The sequence below is a fragment of the Cibotium barometz genome, chromosome 63 (assembly GCF_041138505.1).
Source record: "Cibotium barometz isolate CiBa-2024 chromosome 63, ASM4113850v1, whole genome shotgun sequence".
In the NCBI taxonomy this organism is placed as follows: Eukaryota; Viridiplantae; Streptophyta; class Polypodiopsida; order Cyatheales; family Cibotiaceae; genus Cibotium; species Cibotium barometz.
The window spans coordinates 1,735,955-1,758,422 of NC_141108.1; the positions used below are offsets into that span (position 1 = coordinate 1,735,955).

Genomic DNA, 22,468 nt, shown 5'->3' on the forward strand with positions numbered 1-22,468 from the left:
TGTTAATTATGTATTAAGGTTTTATAACCTTTGATGAAGGCTTTTGCATGGAACATTATTGGAAATTTCCCACGTGTGGTGGGTTGGTGGATTTTCTCTCTCCATCGCCTACTTTGTTCCCTCCATCGCCTGGTACCCGCCTGCTGCCCACGCCTGTACCAGCCTGCTGTACCCGCCTGCAGGGCTGCGCACGCTTGTACCTGCTTGCTATACCCGCCTGCTGCCCACGCTTGTACCAGCCTGCTGTACCCGCCTGCAGGGCTGCGCACGCTTGTACCTGCTTGCTATACCCGCCTGCAGGGCTGCGCACACCTGTACCTACCTGCTGTACCTGCCTGCAGGGCTGCCCACGCCTAAACCTGCTGTGCTGTACTTGCTTGCAAGGCTGCCCACGCTTGAACCTGCAATTGTACTTGCCTGCAGGGCTGCCCATGCCTGCTGTACCACATGCAGTGCCCGCCTACCTGCAGCCCACGTGTACCTGGAACCTGAATACCACCCGGCTGGCTATACCTGCACACGTGTGAAGCACGTGATATACTTGCTGTACTTGCTGTACTTGCTGTAAATACAATACCTGCATAGTACTTGGTTTGGTTGTACCTCCACACGTGTGAAGCACCTGATATCCTGATTGTACCCGCTACAAATTGTACCTGTTGTACCTGGATTGTACTCACCGTACCAGTTGTGTAGTGTAGGAGCAAAGCATGTATATGCTGACCATGCTTAGGAATGTTCTTCCTGGTGTGGTGAGTATATTTCCCTTTGTGGTGTTGTTAACCGCGCTCTCAGAGCTTCTGAGAGCTAGTGAAGGTTAGACTCACCAGGGAATTTGGGAGCAAAGCTCATTGGGGAGAACCAGGCCACCTTCCCTCCGCGGTGTTAGTACGGGCGTGCTTATTGGTGCACGGTCCCGGAAGACCAGTGAAAAGCAGGTGTCCACCCAGTGAAGGTGGAAATGAGCTTGTGATTTGGCGCTACTCTGACCAACACCTCTTCATCGACTTGAACCAGTTTTATTTGGTTGTTTTCACTCCCTTGTGGAGAAATCTGGCCAGTCAGGCCTGTGACACTTGTACAAGTATAAATACTCCAAGAAATACAAAAAGTATTGGTGGGGGAGGGGGGGGGGGGGGGGGGGGCTTTCCGGCCCCAATACTGGTGTCATTTGTATTTTCAGTATTTCCAGTATTTGTGTTGCTGATGTTGTTTCCATTGTTTAATTTATTAAGTGTTCTAAATATGTGTATTGTCTTCCAATCTTCAGGCCTCCTGTAGGGAGCGGTCACAGCACACCACCTATCCCACCAGAGGCAGTGCCCATCTCACACTACACCCAGATCCATTTCACCCATAATTGTGATCTTATCTATGTAGATCAGCTCTACTGTCGTCTCTTGGATGTAGACCCATGTGCACCCCTCACTCACAGCTCACAACAACCATCCACCATTTACAGTTTTCCACACACCCGCACCGGTCCACCGCTAAAGCCCACACAGGTACCATGCCTCAAAATTGTTGGTATGACCCACGAATGCAATATCACAGTTAGCTACTGAATCCAGAAGTGTGAAGCTGAACGGACTAACCGGTACCTTACTCGTCGGCAAGAAACGAGCACATTGTCATAAACAACACGAGGACTTATACCAACTCTTCCTAAGCGAGAATTCTAACAAGGCTTGGTGTAAGACCCGGATACGCCGCTTACCTACCCCCATCACAGACCCACACATATGGTACTCATATGCACATGCATTATACCACATACCCCACCAAGGCACAAGAGGCATATGAGAGATTAGATACATTCGATGTAGTGAAGTAGGGTGTACAGAGAGTGAAAAAGGTCCAAAGAAAGAAAAAGAGGGAGATCCAAGAAAAAAGAAGTCCAAGAGAAGAGAATTTGAGGAGAAACGGGAAAAAAAAAAAAAAGAAAAAGAAGAGCCATGGAGCAAGAAAGTGAGGGAGCAAGTTATGGAACCACTCACCTTCTGAGAGGCGAAAGAGAAAAAATCAGAAATCAGAAGAAAGAGTGATGGAAGGCTCCGACACCAGTAAAGGATTATTAGAAATTCAGGAGTGAGCCAATGAACGGCACTCCAGGGGATCAGTATGGAATCATTGGACAATAACACGGATTACGATTGCGTTGCCTCTGTGCAAAGGCGACAAAAAGAAAGACCTGGGGATTCACATTTAGGCCTTGGAGAGGTGGACCTGATCAAAGGGGATTGAGAGGGAGGATTTTTGCACTCTGTCAGAGAAGGCTAGTACTAGTACCCACATGAGAAGCTCTCGACTCATGAGTTGATGAGATTGGACTTTCTCACAATGTACTCCATGGAGTGACAAGGACCTGCTTTGCCAACTCATAAGGATTCAGCAAGGATCAGTATCCATTTGGGAATTCTTAGAAAATAGTTATTAGTTGTCTAGGAGGCTTAGTAACACACCTACCAGGCAAAACCTGCAGTCTTGTTTCCTGAATGGGCTGAAAAGCAGAAGGATCAAGGAGGCTGAGTGGTACCATCCTACCGAGAGTCTGGGAGGATTGGTGGAGAGAGCTCTGAAAGTAGAGGCGAGTAAGCTAAAGAAAAAGAAGAAAAAGGAGGAAAGTAATGTTTGTGAAGGGTCAAGCTCAGATGAGGATAGGAAACACTGAGAGAAGAAGAAGAGTAAAAAGAAAAACAGGAAGTGTGCAGTCTCTGAAAGTGAAGATTCCAAGGAAGACTTGAAGACTGAAGAAAGCGAAAGAAGAAAAAGAAAGGAAACGACTTCGAGAAGCAGTTAGAGGGCATCACTAAAAGGTGTTCAAAATGTTCGGACGGGGCCAAGGAGGTAATGCGGCCAAGGCCTGAAGTAATCACTCCAAGAATAGAAGATTTCTTGGAGTAAGGAGACAATTGCAGGAGGCAGGAGGCTACCTTCCCCTACTGGCCTTAGGCCCAGGATCCTCCTTTAGTCATCGTTTTTCACCACCCATAGGTGCTTGTGATGGCGCCCATGAAACACCTTGTGGGTTTTGAACCCTGGACCTCTTAGATAAGCACCTTAACGGCAAGAGGCTACCTTGCAAGTGAACAAGCAGAAGCATCTGCGGCCGTGGTGGAAAGAAGACGACAAATCAGACTTAAGGAATCACAGAATAGAGGAGAGCAGCGGAGAGCAATAAATAAGAAATGGAACAAGGAAAACAGAGAGAAGGGTAAGAGGTGCCGAGGAAGATCAATAGCCCTAGGAAGCAGAAGCGAGCAACATAGTGCTTTTGCCATAGTTGTCAAAACTTGGCATCAGCAAGGTCCCAACTCCATTGTCATGTTTTCACCCAAGAGGACCTGGTTGAGATGTTTGCATCCCAACTCCCCCATCAACCTTCTCCACACCAGTTAGATTTGCACATCACATTAATTTTGGCTTTCATAAAACAATGTCCTACCTAGTTATCAATCAAGAGATTGCAAGCCCCCACACATCCCTGTTTGGGAGTGAATATTTCTCCTGGATAATCACTCATCCATCCCTGTAGACAGCCCATTTTCTCTTGATTTCTAGCTTCCTTCACCTTTTTGAGATCCTTTTTAAAACCTTTATTTGTCTTTGTGTCATTTCTTCATACATACCCCTTTTCTTAAGGGCTCCCACATAGAAAAGGGTTTTTCCTTCTTGTTATCTTTTCCAGCTTTCCAAGCTCGGTCAAAGTTGGGCTCTTGCATTCCCATATCACTTCTTCATGAAGAGTATATTATAATGGGGAGAGAGAGAGAGAGATATAGATATATATTAAGCGTCTACTAAAGACCCAATGGGCCTATGAGACCAAAGTGATAAAATAATTGCCATGGCATATCTCATCATGGAATGGAAATAAAACAAAAACAAAACATAAACATAACTATCTCACTGGGGTGATACAAAACTATCCATGGAAACTCATCATGGAATAGTGAGAGAGAGAAATGAAATGATATATTAACATCTCTAAGAGGCCATAGTGGCCTATGAGACCAAAACTGAGAGTACATCTGAAGTTGGTGTCTCATCAAAGAGAACAACTAAATGAGACTAAAAAGTATAATAAACTGATTGTCCTACAGTTATAAGAACAGAAGTGTAAGACTCCAAGATGATACTGAGTAGAAAATATTGAAAAATGTATATCTGGCAGATCCATGTATGCTGATCAGTTGAAGTGTTGCCTTCTCCCAGATCAAGTATCTCCGCCATGGGGCTGTGTAGAATGGAGAGGTCGTAGAAGCGAGGTAGGCCCCTCCGATGCCGAGCAATAATGGCTCTGATCTGGCGATGGTGAGGATGCAGTGGTCAGGATCCTGATGGGCGTGGCCGACGAGCACGACATAAGATAACTGCTCTATCAGTGGTGACTACCTGGGAGTGTGGTCGGTGCCCTGATGGCCCAATGGAGGAGGTATCAGGAGGTGTGTGGGCTGGCTGGTGTTGGTGCCGAAGAAATCTGTCAGGGTCCTCTGTATAGGTACATCATGGCTCGGCCTCCTGTCTGCCAAGAGGGTCTCTCTATGTCTCCTGAGCTCAAGTAGAAACAATCCCAAGCATCTCTGATTCTCAAACTCCATGACCCTGCGAGTGTTCCTCTGTCTCTACCTCCTGGTAGCATAGCTGACAAATGCGGTCATCCAAGATCTGATGCACATATCGCCCTGTCTCAATCCGCAGCTGGTGTGATGAGGTCCGGATCTGTCCAATGGCACAACGTATCCCATGTGATAGTTGTACATCCATGTACACCGGGCGGGTGATAAAATCATCCGGTGAGAGGTGTAGAAGATGGCTCTTGTAATGAGCCATTTTCGTGCCCAAGGGCTCAAGGGGGCTAGTCCATGTCCTCTCTGTGTCCACTCTGATGATATCCATCCTGATCACGCGGTTTTGCTCTGAGTGGGTGAGATCCAAAAATGGACAATCCAGACTGTACTGATGAAAGGGTGGTAGTGCCTCTATCCGCAAACCATGTAGGTCAAACCATGATCTCATCTGAGCGTACCAACAATGAGTATCTCCATCCTCTGCCAACTGTATGGATGAGGTCAATGGCAATCGGGAGTACCTCTGCTCTGAGGGAGCTCCCATAGCCGCTGTCAAAAGGTAACTACCTGGAATAGGGCCTCGGTTACTACTAGTGGGGCGAACAATCTCATGTGGTACTGATGATTTGCTCCGAATCATGCAGGCAATCATCATAATCAGTGGTCTCTCCATTTGCCTCCATCCCTCATCTGTCCCCCTCTGAGATCTGTGATGTATACTGGGCCCCCAAATTGGAGCTCCGTACAAGAGGGTTGGTGTGACAAGCATATCAAATAGCCACAATTTGGTGCGTGGCTCATGAAATTGTATGTGTGCACACTGCCTCTCAAGTGCCCCCAAGGCTGCATGCCCTCGAGCTAATCTAGCTGCTGTCTGCTGCCTCCTTCAGGGAGAAACGCGGTCCTGTGAAAGTAACTCCCAAGTAGACATATGACCTGACGTACTCTACCGGCCCCCCTCGGAAAGTGAACTGAGGCTCTGATCTCGTCACCCATGCCTGTGTGGTGTTAAACACCATAACCTTGGTTTTCCCAAGGTTCACTGTCAGATCTCTATCCGCACAGAAAGCCTATAATGCATCCAGGTGTCTCTGTAATCCCTCCGGAGAGTCTGAGATTAGAACAATATCATCAGCAAATAACAAGATGGGTATCAACACCCCTGCCAGGCATGCCCCTGGGCCTCCCAATCTGTCTACATAATCAGAGACCGCATCAATGTACAGTCCAAAGAGGGTGGGCGATAGCGGGCATCCCTACTTCACCCCTATCGTGCTGGTCACCCTATCAGATAGTCCGCCTGGAGCTCGGACTCTGCCTGTCACACAGACTCATACAAAGCATATATCCCCCACTGCATATCCTCGGGTACCTCAATGTCATGCAATCTGTGCATAAGGCAGGCACGTGGTACGGTATCGAAGGCTTTGCGGAAGTCCACAAAGCAGCAGTATATCCTTCTCTTCTATGCCCTGCCCTCTTCAATAAGTGCCCGAAGTGTCAGTATGTGATCCAAGGTAGTAAATCCTCTCCTGACGCCAGCCTGTCCATGTGCTCGATGACCATGCCTCTCTACCCATCGGCTCAGCTCCGACTCCAATATAGAGCCATATAATTTGGCCAAGTAATGACCAATCATGATCGTCCTGTAGTTGCTTGGTACCATGAGGTCCCCACTCTTAAAGAGTGGTACAATGATATGCTCTGTCCAGCTTGTCAGGAAACCCTCACAAATGGCACGATTAAACACATGTACGATGAGTGGAGCCAAAGTGTCTAGTGCATATGAGAAGTGCTCTCCAACTAGCCCATCATGATCCTATGGCTTTCCATTCTGTAACCTGTCTATCGCATCTAGCACCATCCGCATAGTAAAATAGGTGCTGCTAGCTGGTCTAGTTCCTAGTGGAGGGGGGGTGGGGGGCTGTCCTGGTGCATCATATAGCTCTCTAGCATAAGTATGCCATGCCTCAGGTGCAGTAATCGGAGTACCAGGCTGTCTCTCCTGAAACATCTTCCATGCCCTCTTGCTGTCCTTCCCCAAGAAGAGTTGGTAGATCTCCTCCTCTGGCTTAGCCAAATAGGCTCGTTTCTTCCTCCGCACAAGGCGCCGAAAGATCATCCTGGCCTGTCTATGCGTGTGAGACCCAATGGCAATCTCACGCTGTAGCTGTGCTTGTGTCTCACGACACTCATCATCATACCAACTGTTCTGTGGGGCAGTGCTACGGGGGTGGGTGGAAGGGATCGTAGTGCAGGGAAACACATATGAGGCGGATGCATGTAGTACACCTGCCAATCCTCTCTTGATCTCATCCAGAGGGCTATGCGGGTCCAAAGCGAACAAGCCATCTGATACTGCATCTCGATAAACCCCAACTGTCTCACGTGTAAACTGATATCTCGTGTACCTAGGTCGATGAGTGGCTGGCCCATCTCTCGGGGATCTACCTACTTGTGTGAAACTCAGGTATGCATGATCGGTTGCTATGCCAATGGGCCTACTGGAAATCGTGAAACCCCGCACAGCAGGTATCAATGAAGGAGATCCCATCAAGTAGTCCACTGTGCTCGCTCCCCCTTTAGAGTTCCAGTGTGTGAGAGCATATGATCCTTGCCATCTTGATAAGCCATTGTATATGACCAACCCATGTGCACTCCCTAGTGTGAGAAAATGCGTGCCATAATCTGTAATCTCCCCCTCATCCTGTGCTGATCTCTACAACCCTACATCCTTTGCCGTGATCTCCCGGTACATAGCCGCTTGAGTATCATACAACTCTGTCTGCTCTGTGCTTGTACGTGCATTAAAGTCTCCCAATAGTAATATGTCTCCCATGCTACCTCATGATATCATCATATAGTGGTATATAGGGTGACTCTCCTGATGGTGCAAACCTGGAGTGGGCTGGGGGAAAGTAGCATACCGCCACATATAGCTCGCGGAGCCCCTCTGTATATTCGGACCCACATGTACCTCGCATCTGCATCTCTATGTACCACATGTATTTTGTCACGAAGCTCCTCCCTGTAAAGTATTGCCACTCCTCCAGATCCTCATCAGGTACCTCCCACTGTGTGTGGCTGAGGGCAGAAAACTGATTCCCATCTATAACCCCGGACGTCAGGAAGCCTCTTGTTTGTGCACTGATGGGTCTCCGTATACATAGCAATATCACTATGTCTGAAAGTATCCTGCATCTGTTCTAAGGGCTCCGTTGCAATTCCACACCGTGAATCGCAAGGTCTCATAGGCCGCGCACCGTCAAGCGGGCCTCCTCTCCGATATGATGACTCGGCCATCTCTGTATACCGCCCATTTCCCCTCTTTCCTTGCCTCAAGCACACGCGGCATGTGTTCCTTCCGGTGTGCTATCTGTGCCGGTGTAAGGTCCTCATCCAAATAAATCTTTTCCCCCTTAAGGGCCATCCTTTTGGAGAGGAAGGCCTTCTTCTTCTCCAAGTCACCAAACCTGATGATCAATATCTTTGCCCTGGTTTCATCTCTGCCTACTTGCCATGCTCCGGTAATGGGTACATTAGTGACTCCAATTTTTGTTGCAAGAGCTTTTGCATCCTCTTGGGGATTTCCCTTATCTTCCCACCCAACTACACGTACATGTAAGGCACGTGCCCGTCTCTTGGCTTCCTCTTCCAATGTAGCATTGATCACCTCTACTTTATTGACTAGTGTATCCTTTTGTTTTTTTACTACTTCAATCCATGGGTTGACTTCCTCAATTTGTTTCTTTGTGGCACTGGCAATTTCAGCCCATGAATGCATTTCCTTCTCACCTGCAGCCACTTTTGCCTTACATGATTCCAAAGTGTTTTGCATTTCTGTGATGTCTTTTTCGCGGTCAACCATACATGTCTTCAAAGTGCCTTCGTACGATGCAACTGTTGTGCCAATCTCCCAGAGCATGTCGTCTTTCCATTTCTGCATCTCTTTTTTCATTTCCGTGTGCATCAAGGCTTGGGCTAATTCCATCTCAACCCATACTTGGGCTTGCATTTCTCCCTTCAATTGGACATATATCTTTTCCTTCAGCGTTTTGTATATCACTTTCCTTTGGGCATGCATCTGCTCGGTCCATTCCTTTTCAAGCTCCTGTTGCATGGTGTTCATCTCTGTCCTTATGTGAAGTTGTATCTCCTCATAAAGGGCCTCATCTCATCGGGCCATCTTCGCAAGCCTTCGTGAGCCAAGGGACAGGTGGGAAAAGGGATCAGAACTGAGAACTGCTGGCTGCGCACAGAGTACAGCAGAGAGGCGTGCAGGTGGGTGCGCATAGAGCAGGCGCACAGGTCAAGCCCACCAGCCTTCTCACACCAAAAAGTCTTACCACGTGCAGTCCAGACCTATCACCAAAGAGAGAGAGAAGATCGTTTCTGTCTTGTGTCCTCAGCCGACCAGCTTTTTCAAAGAAAAACCACCCACGTATGCTGCAGCCTGACTGTGTGCCCAAGGAGAGGATCAGCCAGTTGCCTGTGTGCCTTTGTCTCTCCTGCCGCCCCTGATGGAGAGCACTTGCAGATGTTGCTCGCAGCAAAAAGCGTCCGAGCTGCAGTCTGCCCGTCCCCCCCTTCTAAAGGAGAGAGAAAACGCAATTCAGCCCTGCCTCCCTGCTGACCAGCCCGGTGGCCAGTTACACAGAGGGAGAAAGCGTGTGTGCCCTGTTCAGTCCCACCTCCTGCCATACTGCACCTCCTGCAGCCGCTGTCCACGAAAGAGAGGGAGAGCACCGTCCAGCCTTGCGCTTCTTGCCCCTGCAGTCCTGCGTTTTTCTGCAGCCCACACTAGTCTCGCCAGCCTGTTGCAAAGAGGGAGAGAGTGCTGCACAGCCTTGCTTCTCAGCTCAGCCCACGTGCAGTCCAACCCACGATTGCCCTGCAAAGAGGGAGAGAAAGAGAGAGAGAAATGAAATGAAATGAAATGTTATATTAACGTCTTCAAAAGGCCATAATGACCTATGAGACCAAAAAAGTTACATCATGGTGGATCTGATACAATGTCTGGATAAAAAACCAGAAAATGAAAAAAATAAAGTAAAGATGATACTACTGGCACCTAGAAAATGAAACTGGAACTGGAAGGTAAAGAGAGAGAGAGAGAAATGAAATGAAATGATATATTAACATCTCTAAAAGGTGAGGATGCTGGGTCGGAATCCTAGTGGGCGTGGTCTACGAGCACAACATAAAACGATTGCTCTATCAATGGTAACTCCCTGGGAGCGTGGCTGGTGTCCTGATGGCCTGATGGACGAGGTATCGGGAGGCGTGTGGGCTGGGCTGCTGGTGCTAGTGCTGGTGCTGAAGTCTGTCTAGGTACATCATGGCTCGGTCTCCTGTCTGCCAAGAGGGTCTCTCTATGTCTCCTGAGCTCAAGTAGGAACAATCCCAGGCATCTGTGATCCTCAAACTCCAAGACCCTGTGTAACGGCCCGTAACCGCATAACCTTGAGAGAGAGAGAGAGAGAGAGAGAGAGAGAGAGAGAGAGATATTAACGTCTACGAGAGGCCAAAGTCGGCCTATGAGACAAAAAATAATACAACTGTGTTCTTCCAGTCATCGGAAGAAAAGAAACAAAAGAAAAAGTGTGCATGTGTCTGGATACAACCATGAATCATCATGGATCGGTGGAGCCCATATACAAACAATATAAGGGGGGTGGGGATGTGGATGGAGTGCTAAGGCAAGATGCATCTCTATATGCTGAAGGGGTAGTACAAGCACGCTATGCAGATCTATGTCTAACTCCATCCAGTGCCATAAGAGGGATATAAGATATCATACATCGCCGATGCTGAGAGAGAGAGAGAGAGAAAGATATATGAAACGTCTACTAAAGACCCGATGGGCCTATGAGACCAAAGTGATACAGTAATATCCATGGCATATCTCATCATGGAATGGAAAATAAAATAGAAACAGAACGAAACTATCTCGCTGGAGTGATACAAAACTGTCCTTGGAAATCTCATCATGGAATGCCAGGAACATGAAACATGAGAGAGAGAGAGAGAGAGAGAGAGAGAGAGAGAGAGAGAGATCATTTTTATGGTGTGTTGCAGGTGTAGAGTTTTACTGTAGCCACTGTGGGGGAAAGGGCCATCGCAGACATTATTGCCCAGATTTACCAGTATCAGATAAGACTCCAAGGTCCTATCATTGCAGCATCTGCGGCCAGCTTGGACATAAGCGGACAAGCTGTCATGGTGTTTCAAACAGCCTCAAGAAAAGTGCTACGAGTAAGAAGCTTGAATACAAGTGTAGCATATGCAAGGCAGTTGGACACAATGCAAGAAGCTGTCGAAACAAGTCTAAACAGAAAGATAGTACAAATGGAGGTGGGTAAGATTTGGAGTACATCAAAGAGCAGGTTTTATGGATTGAAATTTCTGATTTATTTGTATAAATGAAAATTTTGCAAAGGCCATTGTATTATTATGTTACAGACTCAGCAAAAATCCAACATTTGGGGCCATCATAATTCTTGGTATGACTTCTAAAATATCAGGAAAGTCTCTCAATGCTGCATTGGGTGACTCCATATTTCTAAATCTGTGCATGAGATTGAGTAGGGATTCACTGCATGATTAGAGCAACCACATGCAGAGGGCAGCTTTATTGTGACATGTAGATGAGTTGGTGCCTCTAGGCATTGGCATCAGGTCAGCTGAGACCCGCTGTCCGGGGAAAACTCGAGAACGGAACCCCCCTGTCAGACCATGTGGGTAAACTCTCCTTTGGTACATTTTTGTTATGACAAGGGGTGGAGAATTGTTTACATGTCAGAGCGACAAGATGGATGATAGTGCATGATTTCTCTATAGATGTTTCTGACCATTTCAATGCCTTGGATATCCCCATTCATTATTAAATAAAAAAATTGAATAAAGCCATAAGAGATGAAGTTTAGCTGATATACATCCCTAGGATATGGGTAGATCTAGACACTCCCATCTAAAACGATCATATATAGAGGTCTGTTTCTCACGATGGCAAAGGATGATTTATCCAGATGCTAGGTTACCTAGGGATTCATATCGAATACACTCAGGATCTCCATGGGTCAGCTCATACATGCTTCATATTGAGGCTAGGAGAGAGGTACCATACATGTGCAAAAATCGAGAACTGCAAACATGTGAAGTACGTGACTTGGAGGTTGAGACTAAGGAGAACACTACTTTTCAATGCCCTGTATTCGCTTCCTGAGAGATATTTGGCCCTCTTTATTTAGTGATATATGCGGACAAGTGGGGTGTGCCACTCTTTCGTTTTTGAGAGAATGTATATTTTATCATATTAGAGTAACAGATTATGTAATGTACATAATCTTGCAACTCTCCCAAGAGGTGTGTAGAGAGAGATGAGAGAGCAACTCATGAAGGGGAGTAACAGAATATGTAATGTACATAATCTGGCAACTCTCCCAAGAGGTGTGTAGAGAGTAACAGAATATGTAATGTACCTAATCTGGCAACTCTCCCAAGAGTGTGTAGAGAGACGAGAGCAACTCATGCAGGGGAAGAGGACCAAACCCAAATCTAGACACTCCCCAAACCCGAATCTAGATTTGGGTCCTCTTTATTGAGTGATGTATGAGGACAAGAGGGGTGTGGCACTCATTTGTTTTTGAGAGAGTGTATATTTTACTATATTAAAGTAAGAGTACGTAATCTACATAATCTTGCAACTCTCCCAAGAGGTGCGTAGAGAGAGGAGAGCAACTCATGAAGGGGAAGAGGAGGTGAGAGGACCAAACCCCAATCTAGACACTCCCCATGTCATCTTTTTGGAGCATTGGATAGTGCCCAGCTAGAGTGCAACGTGAAGAGGAGATGCATGGTCACTAGATTAGCGCATGATAGAGACACAAGGAGTTATCTTTTTTGAGCATTGCATAGTGCCCAGTTAGAGATCAAGGTGAAGATGAGATGCATGGTCACTAGATTACCGCACGATAGAGAAGTTCTTCTCAGGAGGAGTTTCCTTTGTGGCCCCTCATGTTAGATATCAATGTGCACCTTATCTGGACGTTGGCTAGCTCTTGCATATAGCCCCCCAGTATGAGTAGCAGCCATGGTTGTTCAATCTGGACGTGTGTGACCATGGCATGCAGGGTGGATGGTGGCCAGTTGAGGCTAGATGGTTTGTCATGGCTTATGAAGGTTTGGCACACTACCATATAGGCCACATTGCTTGTATGAACCAATATCCCGATAGCCACATGCATAGGGTAAGTAGACTTACATCAAAAAGGATCCAAAATCTGCTGAAGTTTGGAAGTTCTATTTGAGTTTCATCATTCATTGGTGAAATTTGAGCCATCACATTGTTACATTCCAGACCTACCACAAGGCGATTGTAGAGGAATTTTACTACTTAATGTAGTCTACAACAGGTGTTTAGGGAGTCGAGCTCTATCCCATCCATGCACAAGTTATATATCTTCACTATATTGCACCCTAAGTTTCCTCTAGCATACAACCTCCATCTCAGCAGTTCTAAATGAGTCATCAGAGTTTTCTTCTTCAAAGCACAGAAGTGTGGAGCTTTCTTATGTAGGCATCTGCTACATAAGAAAACCAAAGAAACTTAGTATTGTTTTCCATTCTATTATTTAGCTATTTGAGTTGAAATGAAAGTTCCTACTTCTTGTAAGTATTATTTTGCATTTGCCAAACATTGTATCCTCTTATACTCTAGACAATTAGCTGCCACTAGATGTTATTGAATGACATGAACAATGTTTCAGAGGCCTATAGCTTAGTAAAGAAGATCACATTCCAGGGGACATGACACTCAGAGGCAATTTTCCTCCAATATAGAAGACCATTTTTAACCTTGTGGAAATTCGTAAGTTTGGATCCCTTGCACATTTATCATTGAATCGGGTCTTGATACGGCTATGCAACCTGGTCAAGAGTTGATGTACACATCTCCATATCTATCAAGAAGATTTGTTAGTTGCCACTTTTCATTTACGTTATCCTTTGTTGATGGTGCAGGGATTGTTTCATGCATCTTTCATCACATTGTTGTTGGAAAGCAATGCTCACCCTCGCCATCTTGACTGGGCGGGTACTGGCTAGCTCCGCGTCCCTTTATGAGGAGAAGTTATTTTATGTATGAGTAGCATGGATGTTCGACAGATTCTGTTTAGAACATCCATGATGGGCGGGCCATATGTAGTCAGATCGTTAAGAGAGGGCTTGGGTTTATCACCATGTCAAATAGTCTACATGCAAGTGCAGGTTGATATACAAGGGTAGACGGAGATCTTCATGGGACACTTGGTCCTCAAGGTACGAAACCCAAATAGGTGCCAAGACAACCTCGAATGGGTTCGAAAGTTGAGCTACGCCATGCTCTTCTTTAGTCTATTATTACCCCAATCGAGTGATATGGCTGGTTAGGCCTAGTTAGACTCAATGCAAGTATCCAACCAAGGTTGACCTATTATATACACAACTGCCCTTGGCTAGTATATATATACGAGTTTGGCAGCTTTCATCTTAGAGCATCGCTTTGAGATTCACCATTACTGCATTGTGCACCCTTCTTCCACATTGCATATAGCCTCGTCTCGAAGCCTTTCCAGATTGCCCATTTAGCTCCTCACAGGATAGGAAGCACGTGCCATCAGCTGTAATTTGGTTTGCAGAAATAATTTTGTTTATTCTCTATCTAACTATCTTGCTGATCGGGAAAGGTTAAGATCAGTGATTTGGAGTTTGGATTCGTAAAAGTCACGATCGACGATCGGAACATGGGTAGGGATCCAATGTTGGGATTGTTGAATGAGTTTGGATTAGCGATCTGAAACTTGGCAGTAGTGTTTTTCCTTTTTTGTTTCCTTGGGGTTTCTTTAGCTTTGGGTTAGGTGTTGCGCAAGGATCACAACATCAAGGTGCCTAATGCATGTGTCTGTGTAATATAGGCACACCTATGGATGCAATTGAATACATAAAGCATGCAGTGCAAGAACATTTAGTGGGGGTCTATGGGCTGTCGATGTGAGGGTTGAAGACTTAAGGGTATTTGGGTATCCATTTTTGCGTTGTCTTGGCTAGCTTGTGTATTATCGTAGAGAATAATGATGATTCTCGTTGTACCTTGGCTCCCGTACTCTATTGTCAATTGCCACCCTATGGCACCTGGATCAAATTTCGTCCTTCATAATATCCTTTCGTCTTGAGGGAGCATTCTGTGATTACGTGTGGTTACCCATTCTTGGTTGGCTAGATCATTTTTTTGTTTAGTGTTTCTCCCTCGCTTTGATCCATATCATCTTATCATATGCGGTGTGTTGCAAATTCGGTATACTGGCTTCTGGGATCCACACCTATTTTGGTTGCTTGATCTTCGATTTTGGAGAGGTATAGAGTACAACTGCTAGCTAGTTGAGACTTTTGGTACCCATACCTATCGAAATTAACCCTTGGGTGTTGTTAATTCTTTAGCTATTTTTCTGTTTCTCTTGTGGTTCCTTCTTGGTTTTGGCTTGAGCTTCTCTGCCTTAGGTCTGTCTTTTGGTTTGTATGCTCTTGTTTGTGATAGAGTTGGAAAGGGTTGTGGTTGTTTCAATGAGGCTTGGAGTTTGCAAATGATCCAACTAACCGGCTCAACCAGACCTGCTTGTAATAGAGTGAGCAATATCCGAGGAGACTAGTCTTAATTCTTCTTCTACAAGGACACTCGTGGTTCTTTGCTCAAATTTAATGGTAGTCCTCTAGCCAATGTTGTAGTCATGTTTGTCAATCCACCCTCTTCCAAGGATAATTTCTTCTACCATAGTTCCTGCAGTCATGACAAAGAAACGACCTTGCATGGAATAAGAGTTTACGTGGAACTTAAGTTTTACAACACCTTCACACTTAGTGTACAGTCCTGAACAATTTGCACTAAGTTATGTGTGGGCTCAAGAACTGGTTTGCCTAACAGATCCATGTCTCATAGGATATTGGGTTTCTTCCTGCTTTAATGTCTAGTAGAGCAAGCTTGGCTATACCTTTTGTAGTGGTGGGGAAGTCCAAGCAAAGTCTTGCGGCCTTCGCCTCTTTTTCTCCGTCATCACAAGTGGAATACCTCTCCCATGTTTAGCTTCCTCTTCACACACCTTGGCTTGTCGTCGAGCTTGTTTTTCCCTTTCTATTTCCTTCTTTTTTGTGTCCTCGGCTTGGTGGATAGCTTTGAGTTGTTCATAGGAGAGAGAGGTCCGTATAATTTTTTAAGTTTACTCCCATTGAGGAATCCTTCCATTTGGACTCTATCTAATGTTTCTAAGTGGACAGCTCCTCTCGAAGTCAGTTAATGGATCCTGGAAGGACCCATCCCTCTAAGCTTGAGTTTCGTTTGTTTTGCTTAAGGTTATATAGTAGGATAGCATGGCCAAATCCCCTACTTTGAGCCTCTTGGTCTTGATGTTCGAATCAAACCATTATTTTTCTCCTTTTCTTTTCAATATACATGCCCACCAATGAGTGTAGCCTGGCCTCATCTAGGTTTTCAAGTTCTATGAGTCGTTCAAACAACTCATGGCCAATCCATTACATTTGTTTGTATGTCCTAAAAGTTGGGATCATAAATTCTACAGGGAGAAATGCAATATAGTCCGAAGACCAAGTGTAAGGAGTAGTCCTTGCCGATGTATTGTAGGCAGTTTGATCTGCCCATAGTGTTAATGGAAGCTTTTGTTCCCAATCTGTCTTGGAAGCTTCAACTGTTTTCGAGAACAGCGGACATAAGACCCTATTTGTGCTCCTAATTTGTCCATTTATCTATGGATAATAAGGGGAAGACTTACGATGGATAACCATAAAATCTTCTAAAAGAAACTCCACCACATCATTTAAGAAATGAGTCCCTCGGTCACTTGTGAGTTCTAGGGAACATCCAAATCTTGTGAGGAACTTGGCAGTCGTATTGGCTTCCTTGATTGTGGCCTTAGCCTTGTCCCATTTGGTTACATAATCTGTAGTATCTACGATAATATATCGCACTTACTGCTTTTTGTTGCAGGACTAAAGGGTCCAACAAAATCCATTTCCCACTTAGTAAATGGTGTAATAGACAAAATTGGTTGTAAGGACATCCTATCTCTTTGTTGTGGTATTGTGAAGAGCTAGAACTCATCACATTTTTTGATATATTCTACAATATCTCCAAAGAATGGCGGCCACCACAATCTGATATAGAGGAATTTACAAGTAATGATTTCATTCCTAAAGCGACTCCTACGTGAGCTTGTTCAAGAATATCAATGTACTCATCCTCACGTACACAGAGTCTTAGGACATCATCCCTTCCTTTTTTATTAAGTTGCTCAGAGATAAGTGTCTAGGGGGCTATGGTTTTGACTAATTGTCTCTTCCTTTTTAAGGACATTGATTCCTGCAAAGCACTCCAAGAAATGAAGAGCCATGGACGCGAGGATTGTATCTTCTCCTGCAAGATCCAATAGTCTTTGGACTATGCCAAAGGGCTATTTGGGTTATAATCAAAGTTGAACAAGAAGCTCAATCATATGGCTATAGTCAAGAAATGAGCCAGAGATTAATGGGGGTTGAGGGAAGAATGGTTATTCAAGCCATTCCTTTCCATTGACGAGTAGTATTGGTGCAAGGATAAACACTTGCCTATACCTCTGAACAAATGCATTTCACTTCTCAGATAAGGAGGGATGACACGAGTGCTCTTAGGACTAGAGAAGCATTATTCCCTATCATGGAGCAAATGGAATTAGAAGATGAAATTAGAGACACACGGTTGTGAATGCAAATGCTTGTTGCTCACAAGAAGCAAGACCTGAATGTATAGTGAGCCAATGTGGAATGGAGAAACAATGATAGATTAGTACCCAAAAAACCTATACCACCACCGGTCTTACCACCGCAACCACCTCCACCTAAGCTTACATTGGTCAATCAGGTTTTTTGACTATTAGAAGAAAGCAAATATCTTCACGAATCTAAATTGAACAATGACTATTATGAGGAGTTGTAGAGGATATAGTGCTAGCAGACTTCTACGTGATGTAAGGAGCTACCATTGTTTAGTGGAAAGGACATGACATTAGCTCAATAGTGAGGAGGGCCCCAATACAATGTTTCCATTATCAATGACCTTGCATAGTGGTAGTGTCCATTTAATGCAAGCATACCAACTCAACCACAAGCTCCTATAATGCCGAGTGTTCTAGCTTGCACATATTCCAAATGTGGAGATAAAGGCCTTGTGAAATGTTTTAACTCATGCAAAAACTTGACAATAGAGCAAAGACGCAAGTTAAGAAAGTAGGCAAGGGTGGTTTGGATAAAGAAACCATAGATTCAAGGTCAACTCAATCAAATGAAGAGCATATGTTATTGTAGGAAATGATGTGACAGATCCTACAAAGAAGGATAAACATGCTAATGACAGTCTTATAACTCATAGAGGAGTCAACTAATATCCAAAAGTCAAAGGTAAGTACAAAAAAATGCACAAGTAGAATCATCAAACTTCCAAAGAATGTACTGCACCAAAAAGATAAAATGCTCCTCACACCAACCATAGTCTCACAACCTTTTAAAAAATGGAGAATTGATTTTATAGGACATATCAACCTTGCCACACGATAAACCTAAGCACATTACATTATTATAGCTATAGACTATTTTTAAGCTAGGGCCTCAAGGAAATCCAGCGCTCGTACCACTACGGAATTCTTATGTAAGCAAGTCATTTCTAGATTGGGTTGCCCATTCGAGTCGGTAAGTGACCAATGATCCTACTTCATTGACGAGGTAATTGAGTGCCTCTTGAAGGACTTTTTGGTGGTTCATCGAGAATATTTGCCCTATTATCCATAAGCCAATGGCTAAGCTCAAAGCGCTGTAAGAGAATACAACGTACGGTGTATACAAGAGAGCACTAACAAGAAGTAGAATCTTTCACATCATAAAACTTCAAAACTCAAATTGCACAACAATAGAGATAGAGAAGAATACTGTATTACAAAAGGGATACAATAGATAGCAAATCTCCACCCCTGTGTGCTCTTGTGAGAGGAGCTTCAATGGCTGATCTAGAATTGCTAAGACGAAGGTTGTATGCTAGTAGAAGCTAGGGAGTAAACTCACACTGGATGACTGATGAACTATGTGGAGAAGAAACTGGTCGTGTATCTATATCGGCATGTATATGTGGAGCGGCCCTGACATGACTGCGTAGGTCCATGGTCATAGTTGATGCCATTATTTGCGGTGTAGACTTGGTCCATAAAGATGTACTAAATATTGTGTTGCAATTTTGCCACCTCCCACGGCCATCCGGGCTCATCTTGGGCCCTGTTTGAGCCCCACCGCAATGTCAGGATAGGGTGTCCAAGAGTAAAGTCTACCTAGTCCATGTGTGGACCGTTATGACATAACGGTCTAGTGTAGCATGTAGCCTATTTGGCAATGTACCAAATCTAATCCAAGTCGTCTTGAAACCATTTGGCCTCATAGGCCACCTTCCCGTCTGAATAGGGGATGTCAAGCTCGCTCGAGCTGCTCAACCTTGGCTGCTACTCATCATAATGGGCTATACAAACATGAGCTAGCTGGTGCCTAGACAATACAATATGAGGGTGGAACATTAATATCCAACAAGCACTAACTAGACATTGTGTGACATTCTTACGAATACTGTTGAAGCCAGTCAAAATGATTCTGAACACAACCTTAAAGCTATGCTTTGGGCCTACCAAAATTCTTACAAAGTTACAATTGGGTACACACCGTTCTAGTTAGCATATAGAGTAGACGTAGTGATGCAAATGGAATACATTATTGTACCAAGCCGTGAAAGCTGACTAAAAACAAAATAGCTAAGAGATTAATTAACCTTGAGAATCTGGATGAAACTAGATTGGTAGCATCACATGGACCGATGGTTAAAAATTTTCGTATGTAAAAATAGTTTGACCAAAATTTCAATTATAAGGAACTTAAGAAAGAACATAGTTCTCATGTTCGAGGTTGGTTCAAACATGAAAAAGAAACTAAAATATCGGGATTTGGGACCATTCAAACATGAAAAAGAAACTAAAATATCGGGATTTGGGACCATTCAAAGTCATGGCGATCACTCTATAGGGCTCGATGAGGACTGAAACCCTTGATGATGTGCTGAAATGAAAGGACACATCAATGGAAGCAAGCTGAAAAAATATAATAGATCCTTGATCCAGGACATGTTAGCCCTAGTACATAAGAAGAGGCTAGAAAAACAAGAAAAAGCAAAAATAAAAAAATAAGCCAAAGATGATGCTAAGGCCCGTTGAGACTACAACCAAACAAAGGTTTCAAAATAAGACTATACATCTCTAGAAAATGAGGACTTGGACATTGACCTTTGTGTAAACTTACATAATTAAACAACTATTTGTTAAATCCCCTCTTGCATGTATATGGTATGTAAGTCCCCTAATTGGAAAACTCTCCATTTGTACACTTAGGTGCTACATTACATATGTATTACTTGTGTATAAAAAGTCGTGCTTTGTGAGCTAAGTTTTTTTATTTGTTTTTCTCACAATTATTGAGTATGTTCAGCATGTGGTGTTTGATGAATTATTTGAATTAAATCAATTCTTGCAATTTCATTAAATTTCATCTCCCTAGAAAATTAGATCGGTGACAATGGTCAGAGCTAGATCTAGGAAGATGGAGACAAGAAATTGAAAGCTAAAAATCTTAATTCAAAGGTTTTTGGAAGGGTTACATCTATTATCCAAGGGGCAGAGACTAAATGATAAAGGGAGCGTGGCAAACCACTCTACAGAAAACCACAAAACCACTTTCACTATGAAAAGCAGTTTTTTCAAATTCTTAGCATCTTCTTGATCCATCCGTATGGATGAAGCCTACAATTGAAGGGGAATTTGGCTTAACTTTTGGATTGCTAAACCACTGCTGGAGAGAGAAACCTATAATGAAGGGTGCTCATGCTTCCATAAATTAATTTATAGAGATGATTAATTAAATCCTTTGTTACAGTTATTTTTTTTTCTCTTTAATTAAAACCTTAAATTTTCTTCTCCCCCTTCTCTTCAATCAGGTGTTGGTAGCAAACTCCTTTTCTTCTTCTTTTTCTCTCGTTCCCCACGGCGGTGGCGCTGTCAATTCCATTGAATTTCTTCTCTCCCCCATAGCCACGCTACGCTGGTTTTAGCTCTCCGTTTTACTTTCACTTCAATCTTTATAAAGCTTGGCTAATAAAGCTTTAACCAAGCTTTTTTTTTAAAGTAAAAGCTACATAAGCTTTGAAAGCTTTATAGTATAGAGCTTTGAATATATATATATATCTTTTGTGGCGCATCCCAGTTGAAGTAAAACCGCCCTTTTAGGACTTTAAAAGCTTTGATAAGAAAGACTTAACCTCATATATTATGAGCTTGAAAAATAAGCTTATTAAAGCTTATATAAGGTTAAGAGCTTACCTTCAATTCAAGCTTATATAAGGTTAAGAGCTTACCTTCAATTCATTCAAGAGAACTCTCTACTCTCCACCAAGGCAACGCTTCAAAAAATTCTAGAAGAAGCCCACTCTTCCTTGGAAAAGCCTCTTGCTCTTAAATTTTTTGGCATCAAGAAAATATTGATTTTTCTCAAAATTCTTGAGGACAGAATCTAGCCAACCATTTCACGACGAATTCAAGTGCTAAATTCTCCGTCCTTATTTATTTGCAATGTCTACCTTACCCATACCACCTACGTTGTAAGAACAAATATCAGCACTTTCAAGAACAAATTGCCAGTAAACTCCGAAGCAAATTAGAGCGTCAATTGAAGCGTTTCAAACGCAAACGTGATTCTTCCAACTCTTCCGACTCAGATGAGGAGGAAAGTGATCATGTTAGATGCACTATTAAAGCCACCTTACATGCTCAAAATTCTCAGAAAGACTCACAAATCAGTCGAAAGGCATTCACTTTCAAAATTATGATGGCAAAAAGGATGCTCGAGTTCTCATTGCATGGATTAGCCAACTAGATGACTATTTCTCTGGCGAAAAGTTCTTAGAAAAGGATAAAATTAAATGTGCTTGTAATCACTTGATCAAAAGTGCTGCCTTATGGTGAAACGTGATCAAACAAGGTAAACATAAACCTTCGACATGGAAAGAGTTCCAAAAACTCTTAAAGAAACATTTTCTATCATCACAGTACAAAGCTAAAGCACGTCAATGATGGAACACTCTACGCCAGACTGAGAAAGAGAATGTCCAAGCTTATATTGACAAATTTTGGGATATTCTTTTACAAGTTCAAGTAATTGAAAAAGTCGAGGAAAAAGAGCAATGTAGAAAATTCATTGCTGGACTTAAGTCTACCATTAAGGCTGACGTTAACATGTTTCATCCACATGACCTTAGCAATGTTATGAACCTTGCCTTAAATTGAGAATGTAAAACATCTATATCTAGAGATTTTAGGATGCAAGAAAAATCTTTTACAAAGTCTACTAAACCTTCTTTCCCTTCTAGTACTTTTGATAAATCTAGGATGTAAAAGGGTAAAGATGTAACTAAAGGAGATGCTCGGAAGGACAACAACAATAAACCTTTGAATGGTCAACCAAAGAATCGAATCTTCAGATGCTACAAATGTCACAAGGAAGGACACCTCGCTCAAGACTGCCCTGATAAAAAAAAGAATTCTGCATCGATGACTTGACTCAACGTTATTGAAGAAGATGACAAAGATTCTTCCAAGCAAGAGGGTAACTTTGATCCCGACTATTTAGATAAAGGTAAGTTTTCAATTCATGATTTATTGAGAATTCAAGGAAAAATAAAAGAAAAATCAATTTCTATATTGCATGATGATGGTAGTTCACATGATTTCATTTCTGAA

The 22,468-nt window shown here is 43.5% G+C and overlaps 1 protein-coding gene across 1 annotated transcript in view; it reads left to right on the top strand.

Annotated features, from left to right (window-relative positions):
• LOC147603558 (zinc knuckle (CCHC-type) family protein) overlaps positions 1 to 11,057 on the top strand; it is an 80,924-nt gene extending 69,867 nt beyond the window's left edge. The window contains exon 8 of the mRNA XM_086795918.1: positions 10,650 to 11,057. Coding sequence (XP_086652044.1) covers positions 10,650 to 10,933 — 284 coding nt within the window. The 3' untranslated portion in view covers positions 10,934 to 11,057. The remainder of the gene's footprint in view (positions 1 to 10,649) is intronic.
• Positions 11,058 to 22,468: the final 11,411 nt, after the last annotated feature.